The 27,555-nt window shown below is 35.9% G+C and overlaps 1 protein-coding gene across 1 annotated transcript; it reads left to right on the top strand.

Moving 5' to 3' along the window:
* The first annotated feature begins 3,922 nt into the window (after positions 1–3,922).
* LOC132283621 (kinesin-like protein KIN-12C) lies at positions 3,923–27,534 on the top strand. The gene is made up of 33 exons (XM_059785642.1): positions 3,923–5,032; positions 5,120–5,275; positions 5,381–5,464; positions 5,550–5,669; positions 5,777–5,890; positions 5,984–6,076; positions 6,160–6,320; positions 6,397–6,471; positions 12,474–12,561; positions 12,684–12,742; positions 12,832–12,895; positions 12,986–13,051; positions 13,137–13,304; positions 13,429–13,533; positions 13,712–13,947; positions 14,059–14,128; positions 14,215–14,277; positions 14,369–14,427; positions 15,416–15,479; positions 15,572–15,631; positions 19,074–21,218; positions 21,406–22,908; positions 22,989–23,096; positions 23,315–23,472; positions 23,567–23,654; positions 23,741–23,815; positions 24,208–24,447; positions 24,732–24,830; positions 24,922–24,996; positions 25,121–25,179; positions 26,586–26,697; positions 26,821–26,919; positions 27,015–27,534. Exons 1-33 carry the CDS (start codon positions 4,463–4,465, stop codon positions 27,162–27,164), a joined length of 7,386 nt encoding a protein of 2,461 aa, XP_059641625.1. The 5' UTR covers positions 3,923–4,462; the 3' UTR covers positions 27,165–27,534.
* Positions 27,535–27,555: the final 21 nt, after the last annotated feature.

The following is a 27,555-nucleotide window of genomic DNA, read 5'->3' as shown; positions in this document are numbered from 1 at the left end:
TCTTAAATCATCAATTTTTGTTGATATTCAAAACTTCAAATGAAATTTTTGTTCTAGATTTTGTAAATATTAATTTCTTATAGAATTCTTATAAAAGCATTCTAATAAAAATAAATAAATAAATAAAAAAAAAATAAATAAATAAATAAAAAGTGATGGAAAGAATCATGTATGAGAGGGAATTGTAGGATAATAAGGTTATGGAAAGAATCGTGCTTGACTTGGAAGGATTTTAAGATAGTTACATTATGGAAAGAACAGTGTTTGAGTTGAAATTTTAAGATAGTCACATTAAATATTAAATTTTTATACGAATCAGTTTTTATCGAGTTTAATAGTTGTCAATTAAAGATATTTTTTTTTTAGAAGGGAGCCAAGGATAGATTTTATACTATATATGCTATATTATTTTATTTTTGCCTATGCGAAAAAAAAAATAAATAAATAAAAAAATTAGGGGGGCCATGGCTCCTCCAGCCCCCCTCTCCTCCGCCCCTGTATACGGGTAAACAGTAGTTATTGAGCAGGAGACCCATATTTGTCACTTTTAGTTGGATTGCTTTATAAACACATCATTCACGTAAGAAAGCAGAAAGAGTGCCCACCTGAGTATAATATCTTGCAAACTTTTAGATACCAAGATCGATCATGACCACAGATGGACTAAGAAACTCAGACGTATGCTTGGGAAGAGCGTAATGAAAGGATATTAAAAAAAAGAAAGCTACTCAGAGGATTGTGCTTCAAAAGATTTGCTCCACAGTGACTTTAATTTTGAAATTGAATTTTCTCCAAGATTGAAATTTGTCCACCTCTTGTTGTTGTCCCCCTCCAAGGTCGCTTAAGTCTCGCCGGCGGCAATGCTACTGACTGGGTTTCACTAGAATTGTGCTCTTACACCATCCATTAACGGTTCTCCAAAACCGTTAACGTAGGTTGTTTGTTTTGGCTGAACTTATCTCTTGTAGGCTTTTTTTGGGCTTGTTTGTTTGGCCTAATGGCCCCTTTTGTAATTACCACCATTTTTCATATATATATATATTTATTTCGGTGGCTTTAAAATCCAAAAAAAAACTCAGACGCATGCTCAGTTTATTTGTCTAAACCAACCTTTTTGTCGTAAATTAAATATGTGCAATAATTTGTAAATCAAACATATTATTTAGATTATACATATTATTTAGATTTGGTGCGTTTTCTGAGAGTTGAATTCATGACGTCCGAATTTACGAGTCTAATTAACTCACACAGTGTATTTAGAATATGGGTGGACAAATAATCCGCAAATTTGATCCGATCCAATTCATGCAAATCGGATCACGGATCGTTGACGGATTCCAAAAAATTAAATTCGTACCTCATGGGTCGGATCATGGATTGGACTGTAAAAATCCGATCCGATCCGCAAAATTTATATAAGTATATATATATTCAAAGAATGTATTAATTAATAATTATTTAATATATTCTAAGAATATTATATATATATATATATATATATATAAATGGATTGAAAAAATCTTAATCCACTATCAATATGAGAATTGGAGTTTTTTCCAAATTATCTAATATTGTTTATTTTTTAATTATAGTCCAATAAATAAAATTTTAATTTATCAACATTAATTAATATATATATATATATCAATTAAGATTTTTTCTCAGATTGAGAGTGGATTAAGATTTTTTCAATTCATTTAAGAGCAAATCAAATTAGAATTAATACTTAATCCAATTTCATCCGAGGCACCCCTAACTTGAAAGACATTTTTTTTTTTTTTTCACCTAACTTGAAAGACTTGAAGCATTTACTTTTGCAATTTAAAAAGCCGCGAAATACCAATGACCTTTGTTTTTTTTTTTTTTTTTTGGAAGCTCACTTATTCTTCTACCACTTTTTATTTTTATTGGCTGCCGTCTTTTCTTCAAGTGCTAATTCAAAATAAGTTTGCCCGTTTTGGTGTGTTGCTATTTTGCCTTGGGCCCATCACGTTTGAATTCTACTCCAACCCAAGCACCAACTTAGTGTGCTCTCTCCTTTATCGTTGGATTCTCATTTTTGTGCCAAGAGTGTGCATCACTTGTCTCCATTTTTTACATTTTAATCAACTTTTTCATATCTATGGTCTCTTTATCGGTCCAAAAAACAAAGCAAAAAATTAAAAAATAAATAAAGCATTGTTTATACCCATAATTATCTACTTTATTCTAAATCACATAAAAAAGGAGTGGGAGCGAGAGTGAATTCGAGAGCCGGAGCGGGAGAGCGGCAGAATTAAGTCATAAATAGTGAGAATTTGAACCAAAACGCGCACGGAGCGTAAGCGCGCTTCCGCTCTCGGAGCATAAAAGCGACACCCGTTAAGAATAATTATATGATTTAGGCTTTATTTAATCTCCATTTTTGCACCCCACATTAAAAGAATCAAATTTTACCCACTTCCCTTAATTTTCTCAAATAATAATGCCACTTACTTGGAAATAGCAAAATAGATTTCAATATTGTAAGGTCAATTGGCTTCTTGCCCTATAACTTGCCAATCAAGCTCAATTCACAAAACTCCTCCGCCTTCTTTACATCATTTTATGAAAAAATCAGGATATACCATGTAATTGGCATACCCAGCCAATGATCATGCACTATTTTAATTGGTTAAGAGTAATTTTTATGTGTAGACGAGACTAATTTGATTGAATTATGCATATTGATTGGTTGGGCATACCAATGACATGACCAGGAGCGGAGCCACGATCTTGGAGTTGAAAAAAAAAAAAAATAAGCCAAAATAACATTACTATTCATTATATTCATACAAAAAATTTTAGGCAAACTTGATTTTTAATTTTTTGGAAAATAATATTGGTGAAAATTGATTACCTATTCCGCTATTGGGTCCTTGAACAAGAGCAATTTGATTTTTTATTTTTTTGGAAAATAATATTGTACTTTCAGTGATTGAAAACGAAGAGAGCCACCATTTGGTGTGATTTTTGAGATCCATCAAGTTCAAAATCATAGATCTGAAAATAGAAAAATCAAAATGTAAAGTGATTTGGAAACAAAAAAATCAAAATGTAAAGTGAGAGAATTTTGAATCTGAAGTGTTTGATTTGATGAAAATAATATAAACTTTGATTAATTGAGATGCCATATTCAAAAATCAAAATCATACAATTTGAAAATAGAAAAAACAAAGTGGAGAGAGAGAATGGGATTGACATTGTTACGGAGGGAAAGAATTACGTCCCCCCATTTTGTGAAAAAAAAAAAGTAAAATAAAAAATAGCCCAAAATTGAGCCATATTTCAAGGAATGATTGAAAAAAAAAAAGATTTAAAATAAGTTAAAAGAAGTAAAGATCCGATGTATGTAATAGATTATATATATATAACTAAAAAAATTTGGGGGGACACTTATACTTTTTACCTATACAGGCAATATTAAATTTTTTTTTTTTTTTTTTTTTTTTTTTACCTATACTAAAAAAAATTTCCATAATTTTAGGGAGGCCATGGCCCCCTCCAGCCCCCCTTGGCATGTCATGTCCAGATCCCTGTCTGGACATGACATGCCTTACTAACCTGAAATCTACTGAAAAATCAAATATCCTTCTTCATCTCCCACTAACGGAAATTATTTTTTTCAAAGAATCCATCAAAGCATTAAAGCAAGGGTAGTAAAATAACAAACAAAGAACATGATAGGATCACTTTAAACCCAAAACCCAACACTTCAAAAAGCGACGAAGTAGGAAAATTGAAATCTCAAAGAAGATTATAGTTAGGAGGACTTATTGTTTGTGATGAGGAGAGAACTACCACAATAAAATTGGGAGGAAATGGTTTTTTCTTTTGTGTTCTAATATGTTTTTAACTTGCTTTCAATTTAATTTTTTTTGATGAGAACAAATATTTTAAGCAAAAATTCAATAATAGAAAAAATTACTCAATAATTACTTAATTACATTTTAGTCACACCTGTCGATTCTTAAAACTTCTCAATTATATCTTAATATTGATTCCAACTTTAGGAAATTGAGTTTTGAATTTTTGTAAAACAAGCCAATAAAAAAACTAATAAAAACAAAAAGAAAATCAGTACAACTACATTGGGGCCACTTTTAATAATCACAAGACTTGGAGGTGTATCCCACAAATATCACAATTCAATTTGAAAACGGGCGGGCCTATACTGTCACTCATAAATCATAATCCACTGCTCTATTCTATCTCTGGGGTTTCAGCTTTTTAAGCGTTTCAAAATTCACTCACTCCCAATTCGAAAACCTCTCAGTTATGGCAGACAATCATCATTTCATCATCACAGTCCCATTGGTCAACCCCAAACCCTAATTTCATCAAACACCTCTTTGATTCAACTACACAACCCTAGGGTTTTGAATTCTCCATTTCTGACTAGCTCTGAGCTTCTTCTTCTTCTTCTCAAAATCAAAGCTGATCCATGTCGAAGGACACATCCTCTTTGCGATTCATCGCTCGAAACACTTTGAGAAATGTACAATTCGTGGCTAACGAGAACGAGTTCGAAAATTCATCCAATCCAATCCATTTTCCTCCTCCGAGAACACCTCTGGACACAATATCAGATCCATCACAGCACCAGAGAGAACTTCAAGAACTCGATTTCAATTCTCAAATCAAGTTGAAGGTAGCTGAGTTAGTTGATCATCCGATAAAAGAATTTGAAAATTCCGAGAGTCAATTGACAGTGAATAAGGGAACTGGAAACCTAGGGCTCAATTACGGCACTCCTAGGATTTTGAGTCGAGGAAAATCTCATTCGGAACCAAACTCGGCGCAGAGTACTCCGGCAAGGTGTTCTTCAAGGACTTCAAATGTTGGAACATTGGGGGCTTGTACTGGGCCTAGACCTCCTCAATCTGGAGCTAGATTAGGGAGCTCTTCTAGGGTTTCTAGAGGGATTCCGCTTGTAAATTCTGAACCTTCTGTTGAAGTCCCACATTTTGAGCTCGTGGAGGACAATTCGTTTTGGAAGGATCACAATGTGCAGGTAGGTTGGTCTTGTGTATTATTTCAAATTTGGTGACTATTTATTGTTCTAAGCTCTTAAGTTGATATGCTGAATGTTGGTATATAGGTTTTGATACGAATTAGGCCGATAAGTAATACACCGAGTGAATTCCGAGGATATGGTCGATGCTTGAGGCAAGAGAATGAACAGACCTTACTGTGGCTTGGCCATCCTGAAACCAGATTTACCTTTGATCATATAGCTTGTGAAACAATATCACAGGTAATTAATAATACCGCATGATTGTCTTTTGCACTTACATTATATTATATTATGGTACATCAAATCATGATTTACATGAACACTTATTTGATTTACTGCATGTAGGAAAAGCTTTTTAGGGTTGCTGGATTACCCATGGTGGATAATTGCATGTCTGGGTATAACAGCTGCATGTTTGCTTACGGTCAGGTATTTCTTGCCATAGGTTTTGTGTCATTATACGGTTATAGTCTTTTATGGGATTGATTTTGAGGTCTTAAATACTTTCCTGCAGACTGGTAGTGGTAAAACATATACTATGATGGGTGAGATATCTCAGATGAATGGGAATCTTGGTGAAGATTGTGGGATAACTCCCCGTGTTTTCGAATATCTATTTGCAAGGATTAGAGAGGTTAGATGCATAAAATTCTCCGGGTGTTCTAGTACCATATTATTTACATGTATTTGATATGCTCTTTACTTAATGCTGCATCTCCTCTCCGAATATCATTTGTGTAGGAAGAGGAGAACAGGAGGGATGAACGACTAAAGTACAGCTGCAAATGTTCTTTCCTTGAGATATACAATGAGCAGATAACTGACCTCTTGGAGCCTTCATCAACTAATTTGCAAGTAATATCAAAATATTATTTTGTTCATGCTGATTGCTGGTGTTAATGATACATATCTGTTTGATGAGTTATACAAGTGGTTTTCGTGTTTTAGCTCAGAGAAGACTTGAAGAAAGGCGTTTATGTTGAAAACCTTACAGAACATAATGTGAGAACTGTTAGTGATGTTCTAAAGCTACTGTTACAGGTCTGACTCAATGGTGAACTTTTTGTGCTTGATTATAATGGATAAGAGTTTATGCTTGACTAGTCTGTTTTTACCTTGCACAGGGTGCTGCAAATAGGAAGATTGCGGCAACCCATATGAACAGTGAGAGCAGTCGGTCCCATAGTGTTTTCACATGCATCATTGAAAGCCATTGGGAGAAAGATTCTATGACCCACCTTAGGTTTGGCCGATTAAATTTAGTGGATCTAGCTGGTTCTGAAAGGTGAATATTATTTCCATGATCACCTATCTTAGTTCATTGTGCTTCATGGTTGAACTCATGTTTCTGATATAATTAGGCAGAAGAGCTCTGGTGCAGAAGGGAACCGCTTGAAAGAAGCAGCAAATATAAACAGATCCTTATCAATCCTCGGGTAACTAGATTAGATGCCTGTTTTCGAGTTATGTTGCTCTGAGAATACTGCAGTACTTTCCAACGATTGCTTTTCATTTTTCCACATGCATTTTTCAAGCTATCTAGATTTTTGTGGACCCACTGCATGTCATACCTTCCAGAGCTGGGAGATCACAATTAAAGGAATATTCTCAATATCGTTCTTGGTTATGTGTTATTGTCTTCTATAGGGCATGGAGAAATAGCTCAAGATGGTGAATGAGAAGCTACATTGTTAGAATCAGCATTTTAGATTGGATTGCTGGGGGTTATCGAAAGAGGATTGTAGGAATAAATCAAGAACTGTAAGATTATTTGAAACCTGAAAAAAGATAAAGGACAAGAAGAATAAGAAGAAGAAATATCCACCCTTCAAATTTTGGAAATGCAGCTTAAAGGGCATAACAGTTACTTCCTAGTCAAAAGTTGGAAGTTACATCTCGTGTGTATAAAGACCAGGGATTTAATCCATTCATCTTTATGTGTAAGTCTGAGTTTTATTCGTTAGCTTTAAAATCAAGTTGTTGTTAAGTCTGTTAGACTACCAATTGCCCTAAAAGCTTAAATTGTTAAGAAATGGGCCTACCAATGTACATTAACTCTGACACACTCCAAACAAGAAAGTGGAACAAATGCAGAGGTGGAGAATTGAATTCAACATCTCTGAAAACTAAAGCTCTAAGATTATGCTAGTCCACCAATTGCCTAAAAAACTTAAGTTGTTAAGTGTTGGGGAGCGGAAGCACGCGAAGAATGAGGATCCAATAAAAGCCAACAAAGCAATCACTCACACACACTAGATATACAAGGTTCAGCCAAAACTGGCCTACGCCCATGGATGAGAATGGATTCCACTATGATTCGTAGAGATATTACAACAATAGAGTACCAACACTAGCACTCCACGAGTATATTTCCTCGCTACCAGCATCACCGGTGTTTTTCCTACTTTACCAACCCGCATACTACCTCTGCACATCAACTCCTTCATGAGACTACATCTCTCTCAATCTCACAAGTCTCAACCTGTAACGACCCGAATCTGTAGATCCGGACCGTTACCCGGGTCCTTACCCGAATCCGAGGTCAACTAGGTCACACCGTCAATTTCTTGAGTCCTTAACCATTATACAAGGTAATCCAAGGTCCAAAAAATGTCCCAAGTCAAGCTTACAAGGAGGTCCATACAATACAGGTCAAAGAGGGGTTGTCAGCCCGCTGATGGCCCATGGTCGGCCGGCTGACAAGGCAAGATCAGTCGACTGACAAGGCAGGGTCGGTCGGCCGAAACGGTGGTGAAGAAATAGGCTCTTGGGACTTTCACTGTTTTCAACTGTCGGTCAGCTGACGATGGGGGTTCGGTCGGTCGACCCTGGGGTTTCGGCCGGCTGATGAGGAGGTTCAGCCGGCCGAAACATGCTTTCCTGTGCTTCAACCCACTGGAATGGCTACTGCTTGTATTTTCAACTTACCAAACCTATATTGCACCTGAATAGCAACCTATTCCCAATCCACGGCAATGAACTAGGGCACTACACAATTAAATGGTCTCAAAAATAGATCAAAATATAGTTTCCATACCCATTCATCAACTAGTGTTTACATAACCATGATCTCTCTCAGAATGCTAACATAAATTATGGTTTACAATACATGATCATTACATAAAAAGAAACGAATTTACAACATTCTAGCTTTTGAGACTATACAAATAAATGAACCAAGATATAAAATAAATATCAAATTACAACTTCTAATCTTCTTCAAGCTAATGGGGGAATGCCATCCACCACTTCCTTTCTGAGTCCTGAAAAATGTTAAATAATAGGGTGAGCATAAAGCTTAGTAGGTAGTGCCTAAGACACACCTCTTGTAACCCTGTGAATCCAAACAAAGCATAGACCAATAGGGAGTGGGGTCATACTAAACCGGGAAAATACAATATACATTCTCCAGTTCAAAACACATGAATATCGTGCCATCCATCACTTTCCAAACTGTTAATATAACCCGCCCTTTGGTGACCCCGCAGCGACACGAGAGAAGGATTGGCTAGTGTCCCTGACCCTTGGTACCCCCGCGGCGTCATTTTGGGCCCAGCTAGCTCAACCACGCTAGGGCGGTCTCCCTAGTTCCCTCTAGGCTATATTAACACGCCTTTTGGTACCCCCGCGGCGACCGGGTTTTCTAAAAAATCTCTTTAACCAAAACATTTTCCCAAAATCTCTTTTTTTCATTTGTTCAAAACCATTTCCCTTCATTTATGCCCCATAATATGCATGCATGTCTCATGTATACATTACTAGGGCATTAAAGAATTTATACAACACAATAAGCATGTTTACAAATAATTCTAGGAAAATTTCCATAAATTTCCAAGTATCATTTCTAGTAATCTTGTCAACACAATAGCATAGGGAAATCAATAATTAAGCATGCCCTCCGTACAAATCAACAATTACACATAATCACATGCTTCATATACCATATCAAGTCATTTAAGAAACAAGTAATTCAAATTAAATCATGCTTAACAACAATTTAAGTAGAAGGCTCACAAAGGTGCAAGAAAAATGTGAATTAGAAACCCCTACCTCTAATTGGATGAAAAGCCCCAAATTTACTCGCAAACCCTAGAATTAGAGATCCTCCAAATGGTGGCCAAATGAAGATTGGCTCCGATCAATTCGTAGACCTCGTCGTGGGCTTCAATTTGCCACAAACAGCATCTAAAAACTCTAAGAAATGAGAGAGAGATCTAGGATTGAAGCTTGGAAAAGAAAAAAGAAAAAAAAATAAAGAATGAGAGGGGAAGAGAGAGCTACGGGAGAGATAGAGAGAATTGAGACCCAAAGTGGTCTCTAGACCACTTAAATGGGGTGAGGTGGGTCCCACCCGATTTTCTTTTCTTTTCTCTTTTACTTTGCTTTTAATTTACACCACAAATACATATATACACTTAACAATTTGCACTCACATAAGATACATTAATAAAATGCATATGATGCAAATGGACTCAACTAAAATTCCCGTACCCGACAGTTCTGGTAGCGGGTCCCACACGGAACCGTCCGGCCCGAAAAACTGAAAAATGTGAAAATGGTCATCCTTGCATTTCAAAGAGTCCTGGACTCAATGAATATCCCAAACAACTCTAGGACATAACTAGCACACCCCATAGTGCCCGGTACACAAAACGGTAAAAGATGGAAATGCCCTTGCGGCGACAAAATTCCCAGAAAAAGAGAAATGCCAAAAATTGAAAACATTACACAACCCAAAGCCTATGTATCTATTTATAGAGTTCCAAACCCAATTCCTTGTTGGACAAGGATTGCAATTTCTTAGAGGTCAAGACTTGTCAAATAGGAAATTACCAAACATAATACAACTCTAAAATAGAAACATAATTAGAATAGGAATTTGAGATACAATTTCCAACAATCTCCACTTTGGCTCAAAATTCCATCCAACCAATCATTGCTTCCCATGGCATTGATCAGGACAATTCTTTTGCAGCTTCAATCTTGAAGATACTCCTGTAAAACTCCGATTGTCCAAGTTATACATTGCTCGCGATCAGTCAAACCTCTAAGGCTCCACCTTGACTACTCGAACTCCATGCGATGTAACCAAGTTGATTGACTCCACCTCCAACTAAAGCCCGTTGCACTACATGTTGAGACTTCTTGTATTTTCTGAATCTCCTTCACCTTTGGCTCTAATACCAATTTGTTGGGCGCAGAAGAAGCGCGCAAATAACTATGTTTCAATGACAAATCAAAGCCAACAAAGCAATCACACACAAACACAAGATATACATGGTTCAGCCAAAACCGGCATACGTCCATGGATGAGAAGAGATTCCACTATGATTCGTAGAGATATTACAACAATAGAGTACCGAAGCCACCACTCCACAAGTCTATTCCCTCGCTACCAGCATCATCAGTGTTTTTCCTACTCTACTCCCACATACTACCTCTACCCACCAACTCCCTCATGGGACTACATCTATTTTGTTGTAAAGTATAAAACAGAAGTGAGGAGAGAAATGAAACATGAAGAACACAAAGATATTACGTGGTTTAGCCACTAAGACCTACATCCACGACACAAAGAGCCCAAAGGGTTACATCACTTTATAATATATTCTCTTTTAATCTTTGTATACAATGATCACCTCTATTTATAGGTGAAAGAATAGAGGTGATAAATATGGAAAATACATTAATGGAAGATTCCTAAAATCAATACCATAAATCACTCCAATCAATATTCTATCATAGGCTAAAATCTCTCCTATGATCTTCTCATATCAAATATTCTGTCAAGGAGTAATTTAGGGGTTCCTATAATAATATTTTCCAAATATAACATCTTCTAACACTCCCCCTCAAGCTGAAGGGTGTATGGAAATAACGCTCAGCTTGCATATCAAATCATGAAACAGATCATTTTCCAACGATTTGGAAACAGACAATAAAACTGCTAGAGACACGGTGAATGCGAAGAATAATGCTACCGAACACACCGGTAGCCCAAATAAGTCCACATAGCACCGAACACATGGCGAAGGTTACGAACAATGTTACCGAACACACCGGTAGCCCAAACAAGTCAAAAAAACCTGCCGGAGACACGGCAAAGGCGAGGAACATTACTGCCGAACAAACCGACAGCCCAAACAAGTCATAAATAGCACCGAGAAACCCTTAGCAACATTTCAGATGCTAAGGGAATACACCAAAATAGGGGTCCGAACCTAGGAAAATAAATTAGGCTCTGATACCATGTTGTAAAGCATAAAATAGAAGTGGAGAGAAATGAAACACGGAGAACACAAAGATATTACATGGTTTAGCCACTAGGACCTACATCCACGGCACAAAGAGCCCAAAGGGTTACATCACTTTATAATATATTCTCTCTTAATCTTTGTATACAATGGTCACCTCTATTTATAGGTGAAAGAATAGAGGTGATAAATATGGAAAATACATTAATGGAAGATTCCTAAAATCAATACCATAAATCACTCCAATCAATATTCTATCATAGGCTAAAATCTCTCCTATGATATTCTCATGTCAAATATTCTGTCAAGGTGTAATTTAATCCTATAATAATATTTTCCAAATATAACATCTTCTAACATCTCTCAATCTCATAAGTCTCAACCCAAAACCTATGTATCTATTTATAGAGTTCCAAACCCAATTCCTTGTTGGACAAGGATTACAATTTCTTAGAGGTTAAGACTTGCCAAATAAGAAATTACCAAACAGAATCCAACTCTAAAATAGAAACATAATTAGAATAGGAATTTGAGACACAATTTCCAACATTAAGGAATGAGCCCAACAATGTATATCAAGCTCTATAAAAGTTGATACCTTTAGAGTCATAAATAAAATTTTCAGAAAAATATTATTGTGCAAATTGTGGACATGTATATTCTTACAATTTAACTGCTGATTCTATGACAATTTTACTGAATGGTGATTCAGCTCAGCCATGGAGTTGAATTGAGATAGTATCCAACCAAGAATCTTATGATACTGCAACGTGAATTTCTCTTATGATAAATGTAATGGCAAGGAACATTCCTCGATACCACTATCTTCATAAGCTGTTTTTTTTTTTTCTTGAGGAGATCATCTCTGATTTTTTATTTTTTATCTTCTCTTAAATTTACTGTGCTTTATAAGTTAATATTGATCCTCTGTTTTTGAAAATTTCCCTCGTGTGTTTTTTTATGAGCAGTTACATAAATGCTTTTTACCTGATAGATTCTTGAAAGTTAAATTCTAATAAGAACACCTTCAAAACAATGATATTTGACAGCATAATTTGAGCATTAGATACTGAATTCAGCAACCTTCACATGATTGGATATCTCTTGGTGGGATTTATTACCGTGGATGAGAGTTGGGTATTGCATTTGTTTTACTGTAACTTCTCTGTATACTGTGGTTGCAGTCTGGTGATAATGTCTCTGGTAGATTTAGCACATGGCAAACAAAGACATATACCTTACAGGGACTCTAGGCTCACGTTTCTCCTTCAGGTCAGAAAATTAAAGCTTTAAAGCATAAGATGACTCCTAACAAATCGATAATCACGTAGGTTCACTTATTTCATGGTAACTCCTAAACTGCAGGTTATTATGGTTTTCTTCTTTGGTTGCAGGATTCTCTTGGTGGGAATTCAAAAACAACAATGATTGCAAATGTCAGTCCATCTTTTTGGTCTGTGTTAAAACAAGTCTCTGTTTGAAGTTTAAAATTAATTTTCTTTTGCATTCTTTTTCATTAATTTATTTTTGTTTCCTCTTCAGCTCTGCAAATGAGACATTAAGCACTTTGAAGTTTGCTCAGCGAGCCAAACTTATTCAGAACAATGTACTAACTTTGAAATTGTTCACTTTATTTCAATAAGAGTTAGAATTCTGATAGAATTTTTTCTTTCTAATTTCCTCTCGATTTTTCCAGGCTAAAGTAAATGAAGGAGCTTCAGGTGACGTAACAGCATTGCAGCAGCAAATCCAACAATTAAAGGTCTGAACTAGCTGCAGATTTTTTCATGTTTCATGTTGGATTCACACAAGCTAATAGAATCAAGGCCCTTATCTATTTCAAACAGGGCCAGTTGTCCTTTCTGATGCAGCAGCATAACATTTCCAGGTCTCTTTCACAGTTTGAGCCAAGTGTTCAACAATCTAGCTTGGGGGATTCTCCTGTGGGGTACAACTTGTCTGGGGAAAGAAATATAAGTGATGATCATAAAATACCAAATGTTCGAAATAGGACGGTAATCATTTTGGCGATGTTAACTTATTTCTTCATGTCGCAACTCCTAACTGTTGTGTAATACAATGACATCCTAATATATATATATATATACACTCACACACACATATGCATGTATATATCAGACAAAATGTTCGGAAGCTATTATGCTTGGTGCTCTGAGGAGAGAGAAATTGGCTGAGACTGTAGTAAGGAGATTAGAGGCTGAAATTGCACAAATGAGCCATTTGGTATGTCTAATTATAACAACCATCCGAATATTCTTCAACTTATTCCCACAATTTTTTGGTAAATATTAGTAGCCACAATTCGTAACTGCTATATAAGTCTGTTAATAGCTGAATATTAGAACAAGCAACAGTACTGTCATATGATTTGATTAAATTGAAGTAGTGGCATCTGTTTCAGGCTCAGCAAATGGAAGAAGATGTGCACCGTAATAAAACGATGCTAAGGTTCCATGAGGAAGAAAATAAACGATTAGAATTGTTCGAAGACGGCTTAGTCTCTATCGATAAGTATCTCGTGGATGAAAATAATGTTTTAAAAGAAGAAATTCAACTGCTTCGAGCAAGTATTGATAGAAACCCAGAATTGACCAGACTTGCATTGGAGAATAGTAGACTCCTCGACCAGCTCAGATTGTAATTCTCATGAATAATTTCTCTAATGCTTTTAGTGACTGCTATTTCTTTACCCAAAAATTGGTATCGGTTATAATTTTTGTAGGTGTCACTCATAGCTCTTCCAATCAGGTTTCAAAATTTCTATGAACAAGGAGAGCGAGAAACATTGCTAGCTGAAGTTTCAGAATTGCGTGATCAGGTTTAGGAAGATCCTATTCTTGTCTTCTCTATTACAATTTACAATCCAGTCCTTGTGGGCATTCTGAAAGTAAATTCAATGTGCAGCTTCTGGAAACACTTGAAGGAAACTATGCACAACATAAATTCCCTCCAGGAACAGAAAAGCAGGTTCACATTGCAATTTCTGGTCATGACTGTTTGTAGGATTTTAAAAGTTTTCCATCTTTAATATCTAAGTCTCCCAAAAAAAATGATGCAGGATAATGATGCCGTGAAGGAATTGGAAGTTTGCAGGAAAATGAATTCCGAACTGATAAAGTAACTGCTGTTTAATCAATTTCCATTGTCTTTAGCATATTTTTGCCAATGCTTAACCAAATACTCTACTTACATTTTGCCACTTAAACTCATGGGTGAAGGAGAGAGGAGGGGTGCGTCATAAAACGCATCTGTCATTGTTTTTCGATGCCTTCCTTAGCTTTCCTTTTTTTATTGATATATTCTATAAAATTGTTTCATTATCTTCATCGTTTTGGAAACATGTGTATTCCTTTCAATTAATTGACTAAAACATCCAAATTTTGAATGAACCCTTGGTATTTATGTGAACGATCACTTGTGTCAGTTTGTCTACATTAGTAATCTCCAATCTCTATGCTGTCGTTTTAATAGGCATCAAATACATCAATACTGCAATAAAAATGGACATTGTTCAGTTTGGTCTGCCCATCTGGACATGCTATCATATATTTCCCCTTTTAATTTGTTTAGCTATAAATGCCTCGATCTTTCGAGGGGATTGTTTGATGCTTGGAGAGGGTGTCATGTGGGGTCCCACGCTGTGATTTTTGGAGGGTGGCGCCCTTTTGTGTTTGGCGGTGTCTTTGGAAGGAGCGGAATAGAAGATCCTTTGATGGAGAGGAATCTTCTGTTGGGGTTGTTAAATTTCTTGTTGTTAGCCCTCTTTTTAGTTGGTTATGGGGAGAAATTGTAAATATATAGAGGCGATAGTTGATTTATTTGGGTTTCTTTGGTCCTTAGGGTCCTTTTTGGCCTTGGCCTTTGTGTAGTTCCTGGGATGCGTTTCCCTTTTGAACACTTTCTAATACATTTTTACTTATCCAAGAAAAAAAAAATTTGTTGAGCTATAAATGAGCAGGTGCAAAGCTATGCCATTTACCAGTTTCTATTTTTGTTTCTATAGAGTTGAACTTGAAACTGAAGCAATATGATATTGGATGCTGGCAATGACAGATTTTGCAGTCGCTTCTTTCCATCTTATCCAATGTATGTTTTATGTTTGCAGGGAAATTGATAGATTACGGAGGGAACTGAATAGATGTGTGAAGTACCAAGCTGCTTTCGGTTCTGTGAGGATACTTATCAACTCCTTGTAGATGAGGTTCTTGAAATAAGTTAATCTTTGTCCTTTGGTGGTTTACCTATATTACATTCTTCGCAGGTTAAAGATTTCTCAACCAAGGATCCAGAAAAGTTCAAACAAACAGATAAATATTCAATGGTGAGAAGATATAGTACCTGCCAGGGAGCAATTTATTTATCATGGCTTGCATTGCATAACAATAAATCTTAAGCTTTGATATTATGATCCATTTCCTAACTTTAAGTTGTCTTTGATTATTTTACTTGAACAACTCATGGTCATGGGGATAGGATGCTAAAATCAACAACATCCTAAACGCAAGGATATGGAATATAGAAGATGAAAGTAATATAATTTTGAATAGAATGGCAAGAAATTAAAAATGAATAGTACAAAGGTTATTGGAGAATTAGAAAGAAGAAGGTCATTATCATAAAAAATGTTGGCAAAAATAACTAAAAATGAAAAAACCTTTGACAAATATAAATATGCAAAGAAAGAGTTTTAAAAAAGTAGTGGGAGAAGTTAAGTATAGAGTATATGAGGAAATTATTCTAAATTAGATACGAAGGATCTGGAGAATAATGATATAGACTTGCTAAGTTAAGGTAGGGGAAAAGTAGAGATTTGAATAATATTAAGGCTTCGTTTGTTTGGACGTAAAATGTTTTCCTTCTAAAATATTTTCTAAACAAAACATTTTCATCTAAAATGTTTTTTTATTTTTATTTTCCAGTGTTTGGCAACGGTCCAAAAAATATTTTCTAGATTAGCTTTTGTGCACAATTAACTCTCTTTTTCAGTGTTACTCACCAACAGGAAATAGTACCCACAATTAACTCTCTCTCTCCCTCTCTCTTTCTTCAGTGTTCCTCACCAACAGGGAATAGTACCCCCTAAACCATCCCCCCCTCTCCTTGTTACTCTCTCTCTCTCTCTCTCTCTCTCTCTATGCTAAACCATTCCTCCCTCTCCTTCTTGTTACTTTCTCTCTCTAGAACATGCTCAACCCAAATTTGTGTACCTCTTTCTCTCTCCTCTCACTTTATGTATACATATATAGAGAGATGACTGAAGATTGGATTTTTAGATTGGCAGAACTGAAAAAGATTAGCTGTTAAAGGGACATAGGGGTTTAACAAGAATACGGATGGTTAGATGACCTAAGGTAGCCTGTGGAAAATGACTTATGGAAACTTTTTTGGTAAATCATTTTCAGTCATTTGGGGGTAAAATGATTTACATGGAAAATAATTTCCTAACCTTGGAGTCTTTCAAACACCGGAAAATGAGGAAAATGATTTCCAAAAAATATTTTACGGTGAAACAAACGGAACCTAAGTGTATCAAAAGTGAGGACCTATGGGTCCTAGTATAAAAAGATGTTGAAACTAAAAAATGTGGAAAAGTTACATTAAGAAGTTAAATGAAAATCGAGTATGAGTCTTAGATTTTGAAGAATATGGTAATCTAAGGGGATTGGAGATAACACACTTTTTTGTAGGATCAAGGTGTGCAAGGTAACAAATACATTTAGGGCCTGTTTGGTACCCATTTTGTTTTTGGTGTTTTTATTTTTGTCGGGTACTGTAGCAGTGAATATTGGAAAAAATGCGTTTGGTAAAAACTATTTTGTTTTGTACAGTGCAAAAACGTTTCGTTAATAGTGGCCAAAAGTCAACAACAATTTGGTGTTTTTACATATTTCCGTACTATAACAACGGGTAATGTAGCCATTATGTTTTTTAAACTTGAGACACTTTTACCAAACATGTTTTTATGTTTTTGCTTCCAAAATTTTGGCAACAAATAGGCATTACCAAACATGCTTCTGATTACCATTCAAAACACCTACAACAAAACACTTGTTTTATTTCGGGTTAAAAGAAAAATGCAAAAACAAAATGCGTACCAAACAGGCCCTTAGTAAGATGAAAGCAAGAAAGGTTTTAGGACCAGATTATATTCCTATTGAGACTTGGAAGTGTTTAGATGATGATGGTTTGTTTTAACTAATAAAGTTATTCAATAAGATAATAACAACAAAAAAATAATTTATGAGTGGTGTGAGGTATTTCAGTTTCTATAAAAATAATGGGGATATTCCAAGTTATACAAATTATTGTGGTATTAAATTGACAAGTCATGCTTTGAAACTTTGGGAGAGATTCATTGAACATTATAAAATGTGCAATTGTAGTGTTTAATAATCCACTCGGAAGATATAGAGAGAATAAAAAGGGTTATCATGGTTTAAAATATTTAGAGAAACCCTGTGAGAGGGTCCCTAGGGATATAGTTTGAGAAAAGAAAGGCGTTCTCAACATGTTAAAGGACATGTACTACAGAATTGTGGCTTTAGAAAAAACAATTGTGAGAGGAACAAGTTAATTTCCAATTATTATAGGTGTACATCAAGTATCAGTATTAATCCCATATATTTTTGTCTTAGTTATGAATGAAATAACAAATCATATTCAGGGATGGTAACGATGTTGATTGAATTGACAAAACTAGGACATGTATAAATGCTAACTAATTAGAGTTTGAAGAGAAGCTCTAGAATCGAAAGGGTTTTAGATATTTAGGACTAAAACTGAATATATGAAACCGGAGATGTTAGGCTCAATTATGCACAAAGAGGGGAAATCAGAGAAGATGTTATTTTTGGAACTAAAGCAGACGGGGTGAAATAGAGGATGCTTCTGACATATAGTGTGAATGTGCGATCAATGCATACCTTGAAAGAAATTCTAGAAAATAGCTATTAGATTAGGCATACTTCACAGTACAGGATACTGTGCAGCTAAGAAACAATATATGTATAAAATGAGTATATTGAAAATGTTAATGTTAAGATGGATGCTTGGTAAGACAAGAATGTATAAAACTAGAAATGAAAACATTGGTAAGATTGTTGGAGTAGCATCAATTGGAGATTATACAAAGGGAAAATCGATTAGGATGGTTGACCATGTACAGTGACACTTACTAACAGTACCATTAAGGAATACCGACATGGTCCTTGCTGAGGGAAAAGCGAGGAGAAGGGGAGGACCAAAACTTACATAAGTTTACACAGTTAGGAAAGATATGATAGCAAATTATATAATTGAGGATACGACATAGATAGAGATCATGGAGTTGAATCACAAAATAGAATTTAGTTAGCTCACCCCAAATAGTTGGGAAAAGACTGCTGAGTTTAGTTGAGCATATTTCAAGGGGAAGATTACCACATTTATATTCTAGCATTCTCATGTTTAGCATACTTGTGCTTGTAACTTCCTATAGATGTATGCATATTTGTGCTCACACACACACATGTACAGCCATGAGCTTTTCTTTCAAACACTAGTTTTTGTCACAAAGATTTTATAAGTTCCATGGATTTGTTTTTCAGTACTTATGAGGCAACAAGATTACTTTCTTTTGGACACCCAAAAATATGTTGACAAGTTAAATATCTAGTGGTAGGTGGGAAATCAGGACAGATGTTATGGGTCGATTTTAATTTCTTTTTTTTTTTTTCCAAAATTTTGGGATTATTTCTGTGGTTGAATAGCTACCTATTTCGCAGGCTGAAACGGTATCAATGAGAAGTGATTCAGGAGATGAGATGGCATCCTATAGCCAGCCAGAGGATGAGGTTCTACAGCATATAAATGAGCAGAAGAAGGGTGATGCCTTAATTATACAGTCTAGTGGCATTCAGAAAGAGCTGATAGATGCAAGATTCTTGATTGAAGCATTGGAATCTGAGCAGGTCCACCTAATTGAAGAGCTGGAGTTTATGCAGGAGAAGAATCAAAGATACATGGGAATCTTATGTGATAAAGACAAGATAGGGAGAGAATCTGTGCTTAAACTTGAAAGGCACTTCACAGAAACGTGTGACTTACAAAATCAGAGCCAGACCTTGGTGAGAGGGAGTAGCAAAAATACCAGCACAATGGTTTTGCAAGCCAAGTTGGATAGGATGACTAAGGAACTTGAGGAGGCTCAATTGCTTAATTTCCAATATCAAGTGGATAAGGCATCACAGTTATCTCAGGAACAGCAAGTTGAATTAGTTCATGAGCAAGTTGAGATGGAAACAACTAAAACAATTATTCATTTGGAGGAAGAGGTTGCTGCTCTCCAATCAGAACTTCAGGGGAGATTATGTTACATGGCTGAAGATAATATTACATTGAGAAACACAATAGCTGCTAAAGAGGAGGAAATGAAGACATTGTGTGTTGAGTGGGAAAGAGCAACTTTGGATCTAACAAGCTTCCTTATAGATGGTTCTAAATCTCTTAGAGATGCCTCCAGTCATATACAAAGTATTGCTTCTTCATTTCCTCATGTTAATGTCTGGATTGGTGAACATGTTGAGAGGGCTGCTAAACTTTGTATTGAGAAGGAAGAAACAATTCTGCTACTACAAAAGAGTCTGGAAGATGCACAAACGGTGGTAGTGGAAATGGAGCTGAAGTTAAATTCCTTGAAGGGTGCAACAATTGCTTTAACTGAAGGTCAGCAGCTAGAAAATTATGCAAGCACCAAAGCAGCGATTCAGTTAACTACGCTGTTGAATGATAAGATCAACATGATGGAGTTGCTAGAGAATAGACTGAAGTGGAGAGAGGATCAAATCACTGAAGCTGAAAATCGTGCTGATGCCGCACTCCTAGTAGTTAAAAGGCTATCAGAATGTCCCAAGGCTGCTCTCAGAAACGATGGTGAAGGATATATTCCCATGTCAAAACTGGCTGTTCCCTCTGAAGTGGGAAGCGACAATATTTCTGAGATAAAAGCTAATGCTAATGCCTTGTTACCTGCAGATAACGGAATTAAAGTTGCCTTAGCAAGGCTGGGAATGTTGGAGACTGAGAATATTATTAATGTATCTTGTACTGATACATTTACATCTATATCTGCTCTCCAAACTGACATTCATGAAGCTTTTTCTTTATTCAGGGAGTTGGTTCATGATTTGTTGAATGATATTCATGAGATGAGGAAGAACTTTGTGGAGTTCAGAGAGAATCAAAGAAAATTTCAAGTTTGTGCTCTATCATTGGAAGGTGAAGATAAGTTCCCAAAGCATGAAAACCAGTGTTACATGCTGTATCAAATAAGGGATCAACTTGCTGAAACAAATGGCAGACTTAACGTTATAAATGTTTGCATTAGCAAAACACTGAATAGGTATGGCTGCCAGGACACAGCTGAAGATTTAGTTGAAGTTGATGAAAGGACTGCCGATTGCTCTAATTGTGGCTCTAATCTTTCGGTTGAAAGTGTTGATTTGGAAGACAGATTTGATGAATTTTCATCCTCTTGCTGTTCTGGACACCCTGAAACTTCGGATCTAGAGTTTGAAAGGGACTCGAATTTGTATTCTAATAGGCAAGAATCTGGAAATTCGAAAAGGTTCATCAATACATCAATTCATAATGAAACAAGAATAATGCATTTGAAGGAGGAACTTAAGATGGCAAACGATGCTTTCAGTAAATTAAATGTCTGGTTTGCTGTGCTTTTTGATGAGAAAGAAATTGAAGATTGGTCTTACAAAGAAGGTGCAGGTTTACCAGGATCACGTACATTTGTGAATAAGAGTGAGCAAAATATTTTTAAGAACAGGCTTAATCAGCTCAAAATATCGGAGAAAACTCTTCAACCTGTTGACCTGATGATGCAGGAGGATGAAGCAGGCTGTCATAAGACGAGAGAGGTAAAAGTTCATATCAAACTTGCACTTGAAATATTCTGGCCGAAACTGTTAACACAATTAGTTTTTAATGGCATAGTTGTTACTTGTACCGTTTCAGAACTGTTATTTTTATTTTTATTTTTTTCATAAAAAAGAATGATCACTCATATATGTGTTTTTGTGTGGTGCAAAATTTTGTTATGTGCAGTTAATTGTTGATGGGAATACTAGTCGAGCCAATAGCTTCTTCATGAAAATTGAGGAGGCTCATGCAACTATGAAGGAAGCTGATTTTATGCTAAATTCGTTGCTGAAAGCAAATGAAAACGCAAAACAATTGACTGGCATGTGGAAACGAGCAGGTGAGGAATTGATGGTGGAGAAAGCAAGCTTATTTGAAGAAATCGAACAACTTAGATCCTCAATTCGTTTGAAGGATGGAGAAAATGCACTGCTGTGGGATCAAATCAATTACACTTTCCTTGAAATAGCGAACTTGATGGCTTTGTTTGAAGGGTTTTTTCTGGAGACTCAAAGAGATGTGGAGCAAATGTTCAAGACAATTTATTCTGATGCCTTAGCAATGGTACAGGATATGCTGCACTGCATTTGCAACTCAAGGTCATCGCTGGAAGATATTTTCTCCAAGACAATGGAGAAAGGATTTGCTTCTTTGGTGCTTTTCCAGTGCCACATTGAAAATTTTATCCAAAAGCTCCCAAGTGTCAATGTAGATCTCAGTCACCGTCAATCCATACTCCACAAAGGCTATTTGGTAACGAATAATAGTGTAAAAAATGACACTGTGATTGATGGTGTGAAGGCCGAAGTGGTAGGAGATGAAAGTCCAGTTCCCTCAAGATTGGAAGAGAAAGAGTGTGATAATCCAATATATGAAAATTTGTTACTCGACAAAGAATTAGAATGGAAAGAAGTTGCATTGAAAAGGTTGCCTTCTGCTTTTAGCTTGTCTCAAGAATCAACTTCTAGCACGAATGACGTCAAAGATGACACTGTGATTACTGGTGCAAAGGGCAAAGAGGAAGGAGAGCAAATTCCAGTTGCCACAAGATTGGAAGAGAAAGGGTCTGCCAGTGATAATCTGATATATGAAAATTTAATACTAAAGAAGGAATTAAACCGGAAAGATGTTATATTGAAAGGTTTGCTTTTTGATTTTAGCTTGCTGCAAGAATCAGCCTCCAGCAAAAAGGACATCAAAGATGGAACTGAAAAGTTGATGATGGCTTTGGGCCAAGTTCGGCATGAACTCGATACAAAAATCAGTCAGTTTGATGACATGTTGGCTCAGCATGGAAAACTTGAAGGTCGCTTGGCTGATGCTGAAACTGCTCTGTCTATCTCAAATTCTGATCTCGAGGAGGCTAGAAGAACATTAGATATCTTGTCAGACCAAAATGCTGAGTTGAGAGTGCTGTTAAAGGATATTTATATCAGCAAATCAGAAGCTGAAGAGCAACTGGAAGAGAAAAGTGAGGCAGTCAAAAGTTTAGAGAAAGAGATTGTCCGCATGACTTCTTCAGCAGAAAAAAACATACTCTCTTCAATTGAAGAAATTGAGAATGATTTGAAAAGGGTCACCAGTGAGAGAGACCAACTTCGTGAACAAGTTGGCTCCCTTCAAGATAAGCTCGGTATAGCATATGCATTAGCTGATGAAAATGAAGCTATCGCTGTTGAATCCCGCCAGGTATGTACATATAAAGAACTGTTATAATTCTAGATAATTGCTGGATCTTTTGTATGTGAAACTTGGAAATCTTCTTCTAGGAGTCAGAGGCAAGTAAAATGTATGCTGAACAAAAGGAAGAGGAGGTTAAGATTTTAGAACATTCTGTTGAAGAGCTTGAATTCACCATAAATGTGTTGGAGAAAAAGGTTAGTTGCTCTTATAATCCTTTAAATGTGGGATTTACAGATATTGATGGAAATAAAAGTGTCAGTAAGTTGATATTTTTTATTTTCAGGACTGAATTTTTGCATAATGTGAACCATATATGACTTCTGTTGAGTGTCTGAATTTCATGTTTACTTATTTCAAATCATTTTATGTATGTCTATTTTTTTTTTGGTTTCCGGTTTTGGGGGGGTGTCAGGTGTCCGAAATGGAAGGCGAGGTAGAAAGACATCAATTTATAAGAGATTCATTGGAACTAGAACTTCAAGACCTGAGAAGGAGAATGTTGACAGTTGAAAACTTTACTGAAAACCAGGAGAACTACACTGTCGAACTACCTGAAGATCAACCTCCAAGGTAGAAGGGTCCACCTGCTATCTTTGCACTAAATATTAGTTAATACTTGTAACTATTATTTTTATTTGTAATTAATTAAATGATTCTATTGCAGACAGCTGCATAATAGAGCCCTGGAACTTCATGAGGCACATAATCGGATAAGAGTTCTTGAAGAAGAAAGAGCAGAACACGCAAAAGAGGTGGAGCAAATTTTCGTGTTATAGAATTACTTTCATCAACTGCTATTTCTCTGTTTGAAGCATAAATTGTTGTTTATCTTCTGTAGATGAAACAATGCAAGGAGTACATCTCTGAACTTGTATTGCATGCTGAAGCTCAGGCATCACAGTACCAACAGAAGGTACAACGTCTCATAATTTGTTTCTCTAACCGATTTGTGATGTGAATCCTTATGAATCAGTATGTAAGAATGATTTGTTTAGATGCACCCTTTTAGTTGGAGTACAAAAGGTCTTTAGATGAGTAGCTCTCACTGATCATAAAATCATGGTGAACCACTAATTTTCTAAGATTTATAGTCAGCAAGATCCGAAATTATTTGTTTTGGTATATAAGCTTCTAGTTGAGTGCTAGTCATGGTGGGGCCTAACTCTCGAAGTCCTTGGTCACATTGAACAATGGGTGTAAACCGTGTAATTAATTGGTTGGCTTCCAATATTCCCTTTCATTAGCAACCAGTATGCCTAATATTTTATGTTATAGTACTGCATTTGATCCATACCCTTTGGACAGTACAAGTCCTTGGAGGCAATGGTTCGTGAAGTAAAGACAAATCCATCAACTTTAACATCAACAACACCAGCATTAGATAAAACAGAGAAAAGTTCAATGAGAACCAGGGGTTCTAGCTCCCCATTCAGATGCATTGCAAGTTTGGTTCAGCAAATGAATTTGGAGAAGGATCAGGAATTGTCATTGGCTAGGCTTCGGATAGAAGAGCTAGAAGCCTTGGCAGCTGGTCAACAAAAAGAGGTAAAGTAGCCTACCTCACTTAATTTCCTGTCTGGAGTAATCTGAGGGCCCTATTGTGTTTGCCATATTATTTTGGCAGGGATGAAGATGACTTACTTTCTCTTACTGAACAAAATTCTTGACCTTTTCCATATTTGTTTAATTGCTTCTCATGGTCTTCTCTCGTGTATCATAATTCTCTCTCTCTCTCTTTCTCTCTTTCTACCCTTAAACATTGGTATCTAAATACTTTCACTGGTTGTTGTGTCTATAGTACAACATACTGACAATCCGTAGTGCATCAGGTTTATATGCTGACCACTAGACTGGCTGCAGCAGAAAGCATGACCCATGACGTCATTCGGGATTTACTTGGTGTCAAGATGGACATGACAAACTACGCAGTAAGGTTTAGAATAGTATCTCAAAAACAAGATTCTTTTGAACTGCAATTTCTTATTTATTTGTGTGCATTTTTCTTTTGGCACATCCTAGAATTTGATAGACCAGTATCAGCTTCAAAGATTTGTAGAAGGGGCACAGGAACAAACACAGAAGTCTGCTGAAATGGTATATTGACAGATCTTTGATATAACACTTGCTGCTTCAACTTTTTTTTTGGTAAGTTTATTGCTTTAACTTTAGGCCTTCTATTTTTTTTTTATTTTTATTTTTTTCATATTTATTGAACTAGGAGCAAGAAATTCTGAATCTAAGGAGGCAGATTAGCGATTTAATCGAAGAACGAGAGAGGTGAGTCCTTTTCACCAAATTCCACAACTGAATATGTTTCTGTCTGTTTCATCCTTGTAATTAGGTGCTAAATGAATTCAAAATTGGAATTGTAAATTAGGTTGAGATTTTCCAAATATGATGACAGTATTGATAAGACAAATTAATGGAAAAGTAGAGGAATAGCAATTTATGTAATATTGGTGTAAGGTCAATAGGACTTTGATTGGTAAATTTCGTGCAACCAGTCTGTAATCTTGATTTTTAGTTTTTACTTATGTTTTATGAGTTAGTTTGGGTAGTTGAATTACTTCTGTCAATAAGGGCATATCAGAAAATTTGATGTTCAACTAGGGCAAAAAGGTAAATTCAACTCTCAAATTGTGCACTTACCAAATTACAGTTCATATTCACACATTCATTCAGTTAAATATGTTACGGTTTTTTTAATTTACATGTTTTGATCCACAAAAACATGTTTTAGAATGCATGAAATTGTTTTCAGAATGTATCTATTTTCAAAATCCTAAAGGAACAAGGACTGGAATTTCAATCCATCAATGAATCAAATCCAAACTCACTGGATCAATTTCAACCGGTCGAGCTTAATTTTGATTGAGCAAAATCAGCTGTAAAAGGTTTTCGAAATAGTTTTCATATTAAGATCCTATGCTTTTATAAAAGCTATTCAAGCACATAAACGTATGGAGCATATACTGAGCATCATATATTTTTGTGAGGCAATTGTAGAGTGCATCCTAGCCATTCAATTGGTAGATCTTTGTTTCATTCATCACTCATATAGAATATAGATGGTGACTAGCAGCAACCGAAAATCGTGTTGGCTCATCTGGCATGAATCTGGGTTAGAGGTAACTATGGGATTCTTGGGTTTAGACTATTCTAGTCTAGTACACTTCTATTCTGATAATGGATTTGATCTGCCTGTACCAGGTCTTGGGATTTTCGGTTTCCACGTAAAATTGGTGTTCATGGGTGGATGATTTTATGCTATTTTTATTTCCAAACTCTTACCTTTTATTATATGCTCCTTCATTAATAGTTGAATTTCAGTTACTTGATATAGTTGGAAGTTAAAAATGGGTTAAAAGTTCATCATTTAGTTTTCAAGATCTATTCACCCCACCTTTAGGTGTACTTTTCCTAACAAACCATCTTTTGAAGTGCTCCACCTAAAATATCTCTTACTAGTAATATCAAATGAAATTTATTGATAATCTGTTGCAGAAATAACTTGCTGGCAGTCTTATACCTAATATGGCATATGCACTCAACATATTCATTGGATTTTCTAGTCACATTTAACATCATATGGATTATATAATTTGTCCTCACTGACCCTCACCGTATATCTTGCATCGATATCTAATAGTTTTTTGATCCTGCATGGATTTCTTGTTCAATAGATGCATTTCAGAAGTAAATAAAAGAGGACAAGAAATACTGTGTGTCCAGATGACTGTTGAACAACTAAACGAGCGGGATCAGTTGCTGACTGCACAAAATGAAATGTTGAAGGTGTGAATATGTTCTTAGGCACATTAGTCCTTCCAACTCTCAGATATCTTAATTCTCGACTTTTCAATTTTGCCATCAAGAGGTTCCTTTAAAGTACACCGCTGCTACCTTTTTTTTCTACAGAAGGACAAGACCAATTTGAATCGAAAAATTGCTGAACTGGATGATATGGTGAGAAAACTAATTGGGACCCAAAATGTCCAACCACGAGTTCAAAAGCAGGTGAAGTAATTCGTTGAACCTCCCCTCCCCTGCCCTAAAATCTCCAATGTTAGTTTTCTGTTTCTCATGTGCCAAAGTTTTCTTGGTCGTAACAGGTGAACAGCAGCATTTTGAGGCCTACTAATGCCGATCTTAGCAGGAGGTTGTCACGTTCGGGAAATCAGCTTTTGCGGGTAAATGATGAACTGGCTCAGTACCGTAAAATTCATGGCAGCCATTCACGTGATGAAAATGGACGGAAATGATGATATAGAAAGAAAAATCAGGCAAGTGAGCAATTGAGATCAAACAACGGCTGACAGGATGAAGATGACAGACCTCGAGGCTCATCAACTTTCCCCTACCATTCATAAAAGAGATGGGAAAGCATGAAGTTTGGAGCCCTGGAGATATATATATTCCTTTTTCTTTTGTTTGCTTGCAGTTAGATTCGAACAATTCATATGTTGAGCCGTAAGAGATGTATCTATAAGATATAAACGCTTCGGAAGTCGACACGTAATCTTAGCTTATTGCATTGTGTTGAATTTGTTGTGGCATGTAAATAATCTTTACTTCGGATGTGATTTATGAAAGCTATTATGTTATTTATCAGAATAAGTGAGATTTGTTTCCTGAATTGATTCATTGATCTCA

Source organism: Cornus florida, unplaced genomic scaffold (genome assembly GCF_030987335.1).
Source record: "Cornus florida cultivar Cherokee Brave unplaced genomic scaffold, ASM3098733v1 CherokeeBrave_3.0.0_Hap2_Chr01, whole genome shotgun sequence".
NCBI lineage: Eukaryota > Viridiplantae > Streptophyta > Magnoliopsida > Cornales > Cornaceae > Cornus > Cornus florida.
Note: the sequence above shows the minus strand (reverse complement) of the source record. Positions and strands in the feature narration are given on the sequence as shown.

Bases quoted from the DNA above. Each gene is read 5' to 3' on its own strand.
- LOC132283621 (XM_059785642.1), top strand. From the start codon at position 4,463: ATGTCGAAGGACACATCCTCTTTGCGATTCATCGCTCGAAACACTTTG. The intron at 15,632-19,073 runs GTGAGAAGATAT...CCTATTTCGCAG, and splicing joins AAACAGATAAATATTCAATG to GCTGAAACGGTATCAATGAG. The intron at 24,831-24,921 runs GTAAGGTTTAGA...GGCACATCCTAG, and splicing joins TGGACATGACAAACTACGCA to AATTTGATAGACCAGTATCA.